The sequence below is a fragment of the Pteropus medius genome, unplaced genomic scaffold, assembly GCF_902729225.1.
Source record: "Pteropus medius unplaced genomic scaffold, Ma_sr-lr_union100, whole genome shotgun sequence".
Classification (NCBI taxonomy): Eukaryota; Metazoa; Chordata; class Mammalia; order Chiroptera; family Pteropodidae; genus Pteropus; species Pteropus medius.
The window spans coordinates 548668-562115 of NW_024343732.1; the positions used below are offsets into that span (position 1 = coordinate 548668).

At 42.8% G+C, this 13448-nt stretch overlaps 1 protein-coding gene across 1 annotated transcript; it reads left to right on the top strand.

Annotated features, from left to right (window-relative positions):
* The first annotated feature begins 5967 nt into the window (after positions 1 to 5967).
* Positions 5968 to 6909, top strand: LOC120606463 (olfactory receptor 1361-like). The gene has a single exon (XM_039867646.1). It carries the CDS (start codon positions 5968 to 5970, stop codon positions 6907 to 6909), a length of 942 nt encoding a protein of 313 aa, XP_039723580.1.
* The last annotated feature ends 6539 nt before the right edge of the window (positions 6910 to 13448 follow it).

A 13448-nucleotide genomic window follows, 5' to 3' on the forward strand; every position in this document is an offset into this window, starting at 1 on the left:
AAAGGACAAATACTATGTGATTCCACTTACATGAGGTACTTGGAGTAGTCAAACCATAGAGAGAAAAAGTAAAATGGAGGTTGCCAGGGGCTGGAAGAGTGAATGTTTAATTGGGATAGATTCCAGTTCTATCAGCTTAAAAGAGTTCTAGAGATGGACGGTGGAGATGGTTGCACGACAATGAGAATGTGCTTGATACTATTGAACTGTACACTTAGAAATGATCGAGATGGTAAATGTTATGTTTTGTATATTTTAACACAATTTTAAAATGTGGGAAAAAACCACCGTGAGGTACCAGTTCAGATCCATTAGGGTGGCTATCATAGCAAAAAGATAAACAATAACAAGTGTCGATGAGGATGTGTAGAAATCGAAACCCTCGTGCATTGCTGGTGGGAATGTAAAATTGTGCAGCCGCTGTGGGAAACAGTTTGGCGGTTGCTCAAAAAGAGTAACATAGAATTGCTACATGACCCAGCAATTCTGTGCCTAGGGATATACCCCAAAGAACTGAAAACAAGGACTCAAACAGAAACTCATACATCAATGTTTATAGTAGCATGATCCATGATCGCCAAAAGGTGGAAAAAAAACCAAAATGCCCATCAGAGGGTGAGTGGAGAAACAAAATGTGCTCCATCCACACAGTGGAATTTTCCTCAGCATGAAAAGGAATGAAGCACTGAAATGCGCTGTGACATGGATGAATCTTGAAAACACTGCGCTGAGTGAAAGAAGCCACTCACAAAATTGATATGCAATGTCCAGAACAGGCAAATCCATAGAAACAGAAAGCCGATTAGTGGTCGCCAGGGGCTGTGGAAGGCACAATGGTGAATGACTGCTCATGGGGATGGGGTCTCCTTTCAGGGTGATGGAAATATTTTAGAATCAGATAGAGGTGATGGTTGTACAACATTGTGAACGTGCTAAATGCCACTGAATTGCCCACTTTAAAACAATGAATCTATGTTGCTCGAATCTCATCTCAATTAAAAAATTAATGTTAGGAGGTCATCGTTCCAGCAGTGAGGAGCCACAGACATACCCCAGTGGTTGGCAGGTCCAGCAGAGTTGGGGATATTCCACTGGGCCTAGGCCCTGCAGGAGAGGTGTTCCAAAGAGGCCCAGAGCCTCCACCACCGTAGGCTCAGGAGTAAAGGGAAGAGCCTAAAACATCCTGCGGTCGCCTCTTCCCCAAAGACGCAGGCCCAGCAGGACAGGGTGTGGGGCAATTAGCAGGTGCCCTAACAAGACACGAGGGACTGAGCCCGAGCTGCAAGCGTGGAGGGTAAATTGGACTCTGCCAGGTTCTCGCACTCCCTCTTGTGGGCCCCAACACCTGCTTCCAATTGTTCTTGGCCCAGGACCCTCTCCCAGCCAGAGGTGGCTCACCTCCTGCCAGACATCTCCCACAACGTCAGGGAAAGAAATCAGCAAGCTGGGGGCTGTGAATTCGCCAGCCAAGCCTGTTGTGTGACCTCAGGGAAGTAAGTGGCTTTGCCTCTCTGGGCCTCAGTTCCTTTGTCAATAATGAAAACAGAATAAAATGGGAGGTGCCCTGAATGTGTAAGCCCCGCTAACAGGTTCAAGCTTCTGGGTCTTTAAGAGCTTTGGAACAAGAGAGACTATAGGATACCTGGTAATTGATTATTCTCTCCAAGACTCTTCAGCCTATAAATGGAGGTAAGAGTGCCTGAATAAAGGATTAAATAATGAAGCAAGTAGAACTTCTTGTCATGGTGGTAGGTATACAGGAAGCACAAAAGAAATGTTTGCTCTTAGTAGCGGGAAGATAGGGAGCCAGTGCAGAATTTTCGGCAACGGAGAGGCAGGTCATTTTACCTTGGTGGTAGCCACTGTGGAGGCTGAAGTAGAAGAGCAAGCTGGGGCCAAAGAGACTACAGAAAGGACAGGTTTAAAGTGTAAGAGTGACAAGATGAGAATCTGGCGGGGTTATGGGAAGGAGAGGAGAAGTCAAGAAGAAGATAGAGAGGCCAGGTAAAACTATCAGTCAGGATTCAGTGAATGTGGCAAGAGACTTCGCTGCCTCCCACATCTCTGGCCCTGGTGGCTGGGTGGTCGGCGGGGCCAGGACTAAGCTTGGGTACACAGGAAGAACAGGATTGGAGTAGACGTTGAGCTGGGTTGATACAGGGGGTCTGGGCAACTTCAGCAAACGTGGGGCACCCAAGAGGATGTCTGGACTTTTAGGAGAGAGCTCAAGGGACACAGTGACCTTAACCAGAGAATGGGGGTGGAATCCATCATTTACTTGCCCACCTATCTGGTCCTCTCCTAGTGAGTTCTTTGAGGGTAGGTGGGTACCATGATGTGTGTGTGTGTGTGTGTGTGTGTGTGTGCGCGCGCGCATGTGTGTGTGTAATGTTTCAGGCACTTGAAAAACATAGATCATAATCCATCCTTCCCCATTTTCTCTTCTTTACCCCCTTCTTCCCTCCCTCTATCTGAGATAATCAACATCTGACATCTTCATCACTCTCATGTACATTTTTCACCTTCCGACATGACATATACCCATGAACAATATTTAGAATTGTGTTGCATGTTTTTAAACCTTACATAAGTGGCATTGTTCTGTGTGCCTCTTTCTGTGGTTGTTTTTCTCCTGCCCGGCATGATGATTTTAAGATTCATCCAGGTTGGTGTGAATAGTTCTACCTTTCTCCCATTTCTATGGAGTGGGAGGATCATATTTGACGGACGCACCCCTGCCGTGGTGGACACTTCTCTTTACAAACGTCCTTGAACATGCCTCGCCATGCACCTTCAAAATTCCTCTCTGGTGGAACTGTAGGGTGAGGAGGGGGACCCTGCCTCTGTCAGCATGTCAGAATTCCTATACCCAGCTTGAGGAATGCCTCACTGAAGACGCTCAATGAGTGATCAACGAATCAACAAAGAACTAGGCAGGGGAGGATAGAAATAAGGCAGCAGGTGGAGGGACCCAGGGAGAAGGTTCCTCTCCAGGTCCAGAGAATGTAAGTCATAGGACAGAGGAGGATCCAGTGGCCACTATAGACTGGGCTTTAGGAGAGAGAAAGATCCGAAGTGAGTCTTGAAAGCTGGAGGGAAGTACTGAGGAAGAGCATGCGAGGTAGAGGAATTAGCAGGTGCAAAGGCCCAGAGGCAGGACCAACTTTGGTACAGTGATGTGAGGGAGATTGAGAAGATGAGCAGGGGCTAGACATTGGAAGATTTGGGGTTTTTTTGTTGTTTGTTTCTTTTTTTACTTTTTTTAGGATTCGACATATACATGATACTATGTAGTATTTGTCTTTCCCTGTCTGACTTATCTCGCTTAGCATAAGGCCCTCAAGACCCATTCATGTTGTCACAAATAGCAGGATTTCCTTCTTTTTACATAGCTGAATAATATTTCATTGTGTATATATACCACATTTTCTTGACCCATTCACCCGCTGATGGACACCTAAGTTGTTTCCATGTCTCAGCTATTGTGAATAATGCTACAATGAATATGGTGGTAATGATATCTCTTCAATATCCTATTTATTGGACACATAGTGGCATATATAAAGTTTTGAGAAAAATGTTTAGAGTGTTTCATTAGAGTTATAACTTCTTTGAATCATCCAGAGATAATTTGACAAAGAGACTTGAGTGGTACCAACTAAAACATCCAGCAAGCTTTTCAAACTTTGCCTGAAACTCCAGAATTACATTATATCTGTACAATATCCAAGAAAGTCTTCATGTAAATATTTTTTATTGAAATGACATTGCTAACCCACTACCAGAACATTACAAACCTCATTTGACCACGTTTTAGATTCAATAAATTTAATTTTTTTACTTTTTTCAGATAGTCTGAAGTAAATCACAGACTCATATAATTAACAACAAACCTTAAACTGCCTTCAAAGTTTCGAATTGCACTTCCTGAATAAATTATGGGAACAATTTTAGCAATACCGTTGAAGCTTTGTTGATCATGGTTGAAACTACTGATTTATGTAGTCTTCCACTCTATTGTCTTCCCAGTAAGAAGGTTTTACCACAAGCAGATCTGTGTGTCTGAATGGTAACAACAGTCCCATATTGATAATAAGTCTTTTGAAGTTCTATTGATTATTTCATACCTGAAAAGTGTCATTCACTTTTGTCTGTACGTTAGTGTTTTAAAAGTCATATGTTACTTTCAAAATGCTTTCCATCTGCTTTCCCAACATTCTTTGATATAAAACAAATTTTTTGAAACTTTTTATTATTCAAATGATTCTGTAATGTGACATTGAATTCCTCATTGACTCTTACAAATTTTATTTGAGCCAAAATGAATACAAAATGATCGCCATTCAGATGAAATATTTAAGTATCAACATTTCCAACATTTCAACTTAATGAACAGTTTTGAACAGCTTTTGCATCCGGTATTTATATCCCTTGTTAACCATAAACTACCCATATTTTTATTGTTTAAAAAATTTTTAGACCAAAAGTATAAATTAATTGTTATATTTAACAGAGAGGCTTACACAGTAGCAAAACTGTTCCAGGTTGATCTGATTTCTGCAAGTATTGGATATTCCAGAGATGCAAATTACTGTAAATATTACTTCTCTGTGCTCCAGCAACTTCGGCAGAATGTTGTTCATGATATTTAATAGGAACATTAAAAAGCTTATCCAAATTTTGTTGCTTTTTCATTCTGAATGCTTTCTTCTAATGTTTTGTTATAAACTTTTGATTTTATAATTATTAAACCGTTGGACACTTGCAATTTATGCAAAAATTACAATGCACAAACAATAAAAATCAGAGTAAATCTTAACTATTTAAAACCAGAACCAATCTTAAAATTTGAGGATAATGATAAACGGGTACCTCTCCTATAGACCAGAGCATTTCATACACACACAACCATGCTGCTCACAGTGACAATAGCCAAATTGACAAAAAAGTTTCACAAATGTTTCTCAGATGTTGCCAGTGTGACAATGTTTATTGCAACATTCAACAACAATTAAGTTGAAATATTGAGTTTACATTACAATTCATATAGTTCATTGATTTTTCTGTTCTTTGGAAGGACTATGAGAATATTTTCTAGCCTGTGCCAGATTTTAGCAATGAGATCATTGTACTGGTGCATACTGTCTGTATACTAGCCTTGGATTAGCAATAGGAGGTCATAGTTGCTCTTGACAGGCAAAAACAGCAATATTTTGAAGAGTGTTGGGGTCCAATGGAGAAGAGCAAGGGGGCACTAGCTGGAGGGGTATTTGGGATGAAGAAGGGATTATTTCACAGATAGAAATTTTGGAATTCTTGAGTCTTACTTAGTTTGTATTCTCAGCAAAGCAGGTTCTGAGTCAAGCACTTGAATGCAAAAAGCTTACTTAGGAGATAATCTCAGGAGACCCAATGAAAGTTTGGGGAAGAAAGATGTGGATGAGCAGGTTTCCGCTCTGGGCAACTGAGGGGTCATCCTTTTAGAGATCTCTGACAGATTGTAGGACACACCCCAGAACGGCCTCACTCAAGAGTGATGAAGCCAGCCAGGAGATTTACTCAATCAGCCCTGTTCCTTTCTATCCAAAGGTCACTCCCGGGGATGTCAACTCTCAGCACTTCCTTGTTACCCCATGTGCGGGTTCAGCCTACTCCTGTGGCCAGGTAAAGCCCAGAGGCATAGAGATACAGGTGGTGAAGGTGAGAAATGGTCAGTACGCCTGGGAGCTGTGCACCAAGCCACAGGTGACATCATGCAGGTGGGCTGTGAGCAATGAGTGGTGTGTTCACTGGTGAAAATGATGCAAAACATGGGTAGGAGAATCCTGTTGCAGGAGAGAGTGGGCAGAATTGATGAATGTCTGAACTATTGAGAGGGGATGAGATCCAAGGTGCAACGGAAGGGCTAGCCTTAGCCAGAACCACGGACAGCTCCTCTATTGCCTCTCTGGTTAATTCTGGATGACTATGGAAGGGGCAAACTTCACCTGGGTCTTTGAGTTCCTTCTCCTGGGCCTCTCAGAAGACCCCAAAGAACAGCAGCTGCTGTTCATACTGTTCCTGAGCATGTACCTGGTCACGGGTATGGGGAATCTGCTCATCATCCTGGCCATCGCCACCGACGTCCGGCTCCACACTCCTATGTACTTCTTCTTGGCCAACCTGGCATTTGTAGATATTTGCTTCACCTCCACCACCATTCCCAAGATGCTGGCCAACCACGTGTCGGGACACAAAGGGATCCCTTACTCTGGCTGCCTGACCCAAATGTTCTTCTTCATCTGGTTTGCCGGCATTGATAGCTTTCTGCTGACCGCCATGGCCTACGATCGCTATGCAGCCATCTGTCACCCTCTGCACTATGCCAGGTCTGTAACGCCACAGTTCTGTGGCCTCCTGGTGACAGCGTCCTGGACTGCAGCCTTTGGGAATACCCTGGCCCACACGGTATTACTGACCCGCCTCTCATTCTGCTCCCACAACCGGATCCCCCACTTTTTCTGTGACCTCAGCCCTCTGCTGAAGCTAGCCTGCTCTGACACGTTTCTCAACAATGCACTGGTGTACACTGTGGGCACCCTGCACATCATCACCCCCTTCGTGGGCATCTTGGTCTCCTACACACGTATCTTCACTGCTGTGCTGAGGATCCCGTCCACAAGAGGCAAGCAGAAGGCTTTCTCCACCTGTGGCTCTCATCTCTCTGTGGTGTCACTGTTCTATGGGACACTTATTGGGGTTTATTTCAGCCCTATGTCCTCCCGCACGGCTCAGAAGGACACGGCTGCTGCAGTGATGTACACCGTGGTCACTCCGATGCTGAACCCCTTCATCTACAGCTTACGCAACAGCGACATGAAGGGCGCCTTAGGGGCCCTTGTCAGCAGGAAACCAGTTTTTATTTGGTGACCACAGCATGGGGACGTCTGAGTGTCCACTCAGAGTGCCCATCTGTTCTGAATTTCTCTGCAAAGTTCTAATCTTAGATATTTTCTTCATATTGCTCTTGGCTCATTTGCTTATTACTTCATCCTTCCCACAGCTAATTATTGAGCATCTATTATATTTTAGACACTCTCTTAAGGGCTGGGAGCAAACAAAATCCCTGACTTTGTGATGCTTGCACTGCAGCTGAAGAACACATCATGGTTAGAAGGAAGTGCTGTAGAAACCAATGACACCAGGATTCAAGCCCCGCTTTGGGTTAAAGTTCAGATCAGGCTCCTATACGAAAGACTCAAAATGCAAAAGCTTAAAAATCATAGAATTTTGCAGACTGAACCCATTATTTCTTTAACAATATAGTTCCTTTGAAAAGCTTAGTAGACATCTGGTCTAGGTGCTTCTGGTTAATTCCATTTGCTAGGAACCACGTCCAATATTCTTTACTAGCCGGAGTTCTTGTGTCTATTTAATTTGCATCATTTGCTTCCTTCAACTACTTACATCTATGTCACTCCCAGCTAATGGGCATCTGAAACAATAGCCTTGGGTGAAAGGCAAAATCTCTGTTTTGGGGAACAGGAAGCTCTTGGCTCTTCCAATCTTGTGATGTTTCTGACTCTGAAAAGTGGCCAATTCTTGTCTAAGATCATCTTGTTCTTACATTTCCTTGCTACAAGTAACAGGAAGCAGCTAACTCATAGTGACAGTCTAGCTCTTTCCAATCACTTCTAGAAACGTAGGCTTCATAGATATAGGGTGTTCCTCTCAAGTTATCACAGGTGACGATATTACCAAACATTGTTCTTTGGCATAACAAGCGTGACCAGCTTTCCAACCTACAATATATGCGTCCTTGCCACCAGACCACTAAGCAGATGCAACTAATTTTTCAATTTTATGATGGCAGCCCCCACTTCTGGTTCCAATTACTGTACTAGGATAAATAGCTTACTTGCTCAGTAGTTTCCTAGGGCTTCTGTAACAAACTACTACAAACTAGGTGGCTTAAATAACAGAAATTTATTCTCTCACAGTTCTGGAGACCGGAAGTTTGAAACCAAGGTATTGGAAGGTTGTTTCCTTCTGAAGCCGTGAGGGAGAATCTGCTCCAGGCCCCTCCCTTAGCTCCTGGTGGTTGCTAGCCCCCTTTGGTGTCCATTGACATGCAGATATCTGCTGTCATCTTCACAAGGCATCCTCCTTCTATGTATATTTGTCTCCTAATGTCCCCTTTTTATAAGAACACCAGTTATCTTGAAATTAAAACCCACCTTACTCTAATAGGACCGCATTGTAACTGTTATATCTGCAAAAAAGGTCACATCCTGAAATACTAGGGGTTAGGACTTCAATATGTGAATTTGGGAAGGGAACATAATTCAATCTATAACATTTGCTAAAAAGGAAGGAAGGAAGGAAGGAAGGAAGGAAGGAAGGAAGGAAGGAAGGAAGCTGTGAAGGAAGGAACTTAACCCAACTAACCTAACCAAGGTCCAACGAACGTAGAAAGAAAGAAAGAAAGAGAAAGAGAGATTCTAAAGGAATAGGACTCAAGCAAGGCAAAAGTTTATTTCTCTCTCATGTAGCAGAGTTCTAGGTCAGTGAGTGACCCTGCTCTTTTAAGTCATTTAGAGACCCAGGTTCCCTATGTCTTATTTCTTAACCATTTCCCAGGAGATTAGTCTTGTCTATAAGATTTAATCTGTGAACTCTACATTACAAAAAGAATGTCATCAGAGAGCATAGGGAAAGCAAGACTGTGACTAAAAATTGCCATGTACTTCTCACTTTCCGCACTGGGTTACACCTAGCTGCAAGAAAGGCCAGGAAATGTGGCATAGGTGGGAAGCTGTGTTGCTCGAGTGATTCTGTTCTTACAGAAAGAGGAGAGAGTAGATTTTTATGGAGAGCTAGCACTCCATGTTCTATCCCTCTAGCCACCAAATACAGTCAAACCTCATTTTAATGCATTTTGCAGATATTGCATTTTTTACAAATTGAAGGTTTGTGATAGCCCTGTGTCGAGCAAGTCTCTTGGCACCATTTTTCCCAAAACATTTGCTCACTCTGTGTCTCTGTGTCACATTTTGGTAATTCTTGCAATATTTCAAATGTTCATTATTATCATATTTGTTTTGGTGATCTGTGATCAGTAATCTTTGAGAAATCATTCGTGAAAGGAAGAGTCAATCCATGTGGCAGACTTCACTGTTGTCTTATTTTAAGAAATTGCTACAGCCACCCCAGCCTCCAGCAACCTCCACCCTGATCCGTCAGCAGCCATCAACATCAAGGCAAGATCTCCTACCAGCAAAAAGAATATGACTCACTGAAGGCTCAGATGATGGTTAGCATTTTTTAGCAATATTTTTTTAATTAAGGTATGCACATTGGGTTTTTTAGCCATAATGCTATTGCACATTTAATAAATTACAGTAAGTGTAACAACTTTGATGTGCACTGGGAAACCAAAAACATCCATGTGATTCACTTTACTGCAAAAATTCATTTTACTGTGGTTGTCTGCAACCAAACCAGCAATATCTCTGAGGTCTGCCCATATATGAAAGATGCTTCTTCCCACCGATAGAATCCACTTATATCCACCCTGAAAAAGACAACGTGAAGCCCCATCCAGCTGATGCATTCAGCTCAGAGTCATCAGGGTAGGTTTCTCCCATGATCCAATAATTTATAAATGAAAGGTCCATTTATCTTGCCCAATGCACAATATGAGACCAGCTGCTGGTTCTTAATAAAGATTAAGTCTCTTGAGGCAGGATTTATTTAAGATTTCCCTGCTTTGAAGTGGAATAAATTCTTTGGCTCCCCAGAGGAGAGTCCATTGTCTGTTGTTCACTGTGATCTCTGGTTTCGCCCCCTGAAACAATCTTTCTTGTTATTACCTTTCGTGGCCATATTTGAAGTGTATATGAAGGTTGAGTCCCATCTTGGGGACTCTGCAGACCTCATAGACTGATTCCTCCATGCAAATTAGAGATGTGGGTAATGTTTTAAGGCTCAAACAGGCACAGACTGGGCTCCTGGTTCCAAGATAATTCTCTACGACTCTTAGTAGGCCGTTTCCATTCAATAACCACACCTAAAGTTCTTTCACTCCTTGAATGTTTTTACATTCCTTGAATTACCCGGGTCTTTCTATCATTTTAATAATAGTTGCCTGAGCTCATTCTAAACAAGGATCTTAGGTGTCTTCTCAGCCAATCTATAGTGATGCTATCAGTTAGGAATGCCTGGGCCACTCACCTGGACGCAGATTACTTGAGGCAGTCCCTACAGACTTTTCCTCTACCTGAGCCTATGCTGTGGCTGGACCTGTCCTTATTTCTTTTTATTGATTGCAAGACACACCTCAGCAGCAACCATCATGGAACTTTGGAGAAACAAGATTTATTACTCACAGGTCCTAGAGGATACACAGCAAGGTTGGGGGTTGGGAGGTGGGAGAGAGAGAGAGAGAGAGAGAGAGAGAGAGAGAGAGAGAGAGAGAGCAACGACTCTGCCTTTATTGAAGTCCAAGGGTGGCATGTCTAAGGTTTTGTGGGATTTCTTTTTATTGGCTAATTTAAAGCATAAGAGTGGGAATTCAAGTGCGGGAAGGGAAAAGCAGGGTCACTCAAGCGGTCAGTTATCTAGGTCACCCAGGGCTTTCTGAAAGACGGACCTTCGTGGGTGGGGGTGGCCTAATTCTTTATCTGGTTGTTCTGCTAGTAGCTGTGTCATACAGCTGGCAATATGTTTATTCGAGATGGATGAATCATTACTCAGCCATAAAAAAGTAAGAAATCCTGCCATTTGCAATGTAGGGAGGAAGCAAGAGAACATTTTAAATGTTAAGTCAAGCTATATTCAGAGACTGCAATATGCTGATCAGCCCTGCACCCAGACCATGAGGAAACTTGCAGAACAAAGGAAGATTTCCACTGGGATTACTAACAACTAACAACCATTTCCCAACAACCAGAAGGGAAAACAGAGTCTTTATGTTACACAAAATAAAATTAGTCATTCCCTATGGCTAAAAACATGAGGAACCTTTGGACATCTATGGATCCAAGCCTGGGAACTGCCAGCAGGCCTTTCATGCTACATATCTTACCTTTTCACGCTGCATACTCTTATCCTGCCTCACTGTAGGTCAGTACCATCAAAGGAAAATGGGCAAACAAAGTCTTTAAACTGTAATTCACAGAAACTAAAGAATGATATTTAAACCAGATTCCTCAAACACTCAGGGGTCCCTCTCAGTGTCTTTACTCTGTCTCTCTCTCACCGTCAATGTCTCAGTCTCTCTTTATTGTCTCTCTCCCTCTGAGTCTCTCTCAGACTCACTCGCTCTCCGCTTCGAGAAGAGACCATGCTCTGTCTATGGAGCTTTACTCCTTCTCTAATAAACGGTCCTGTTTGACTCTACCTCTGGTGGACATTTGAATTCTTTCTTGTGCTCAAAGAACCCTCTCTCTTGGTGCAAGCTCACTGCAGGGAAATTTGCCTCGTCCTGCGTCATGACGCAGATGAACCTTGAAGGCCTGATACTAAGTGAAATAAGTCAGACAGAGAAAGACAAACACTTGTTATATACTTATATGTGGAACTTTTAAAAACACAAACTCAGATACAGAGAACATATTGTTGGTTGCCAGAGGCAGGGGATGAATGGCAGGAAGAACGAGTGAAGGCTGTCAAAAGGTACAAACTTCCAGTTATAAAGTAAGTAAGTCGTGGAGATGTAATGCACAGCATGGTGGTTTTAGTTAAAAATACTCTATTGTATCCTGGAAAGTTGCTAAGAGAGGTCTTAAAAGATTTCCTCACAAGAAAAAATATTGTGGCTATGTGGGTGAGGAATGCGAACTAGAGTTATTGTGGTGATTAATTGGCAATAGATGCAAATATCAAATCGCTATGCTATATACCTGAAACTAAAAACAAAACAAAAAAACACCAGTCTGAGCTGTTATTTAGGGCAGGAGTCATCAAAATACCACCTGTGGGCCAAATCTAACGCACCACCTGTTTTGTAAATAAAGTTTTATTGGAATACAGCAACCAAAAAATTAATTTAATTTAATTTGGGAATATAGAGGGATTGCTCAGAAAAACAGACTCTCTAAGCCAAAGAAGGCAGCTTTGCTAGATGCCCAAGATGTTGGTCCTTCCAGAAAGGAGTGGTTCCCAATAAAGAGAGTGACTTAGTCTGCCCCCAGGGGACATTTGGCAACTTACGGAAACATTTTTGGTTGTCATAACTGGGTCCGGGGTGCTAACGGCATCTAGCGGGTAGAGGCCAAGGATGATCTTCAACTTCCTACACTGCAAAGAACAGCCTGGTACTGTAAAGAATGATCTGGCCCCAAATGCCAAGAGAGTCAAGGATGAGCGATCAGGCTGAAAGGCTAGAGTGCTTTAACTCTTCGCCACCCCAGTCTGCACCAGGTCAGAAAAGCAGCAGCTGAGATGGGATTTAAACAAGCCAAATCCACTATCCCAGGAGAGACACCTTGGTGACAGGTAGCGTCACAGAGAGAGCAAATAGATATCAAAAACTATAAAGGGTCTGGGAGTTTCCGACTTTCAAACTGATCATTTAACTTGCTATCATTTCACTGATGCTGGCAGAAGATATAAGACTCCACTGTCAGAGACAAAGTACTTAATTACTCACAGCATGGCAGGCAGGATGAACTTTGAGTCTGCCAGATGCTCCCAAGTCCCACAGAGAGGTCACAGGTGAACCCAGCCTGGCACTGGACAGACATCGGTTTTGCATCACAGCTGAGGAACTCTGAGCTTAGAAACTCCAGTCTTTTCAAGTGGACTGCAAACTATCCCACTCTCCCTTTTTCTCAGAGGAGACATTAATCTTTATTTTATAGACAGCAAACAAACTTGCCCTCAGGAAGAAACTCTTTCTACCTTTCAAGGCTGTTTGCTACACAAAAATCCTTGAAAAGGTAGCTGGAAGAAAAGCTATCTATGTCCCTGCTTGTGAGTGATACGAAAATATCAGAAACCAAGGGAGAATCATCTCCCAACAGTGGTAGCTCTGACACCCAGCGGGCCATGACTGTCATCTGTGAGAATAATTTGGGCTGGAAGTCACAAATATGAGGCTGTTCAGGGTATAGTGTAGTGGTTCAATGTGTAGTCTGTGAAGCCAGATAGACTGGGTTCAAGTCCTGATTCTGCCACTTTTTAACTGTGCAACCTTCAGCAAGTTACTTGACCTCTCTGTGCTCCAGTTTCTCCTGCTGTAAAATGAGAATAACGATAGCCCCTATCTCATAAGATTACTGTGAAAATTAATATATGAGTTTATATAGGTACAAGGCACTTAGAACAGCATGGGCAGATTGAGGGCCATGTCAGTGTTAGCTATAATTATTATTAATTATCATGATGATGCCACAAAGCTTGTGGTCATGCCTGTTTTTCCACATTTGTGCGCAAGCCGTGTAACCCACACAGTTCCCTTGGAGTCT

Excerpts from the sequence above, each read along its gene's own strand:
- LOC120606463 (XM_039867646.1), top strand. The coding sequence starts at position 5,968 with ATGGAAGGGGCAAACTTCACCTGGGTCTTTGAGTTCCTTCTCCTGGGC.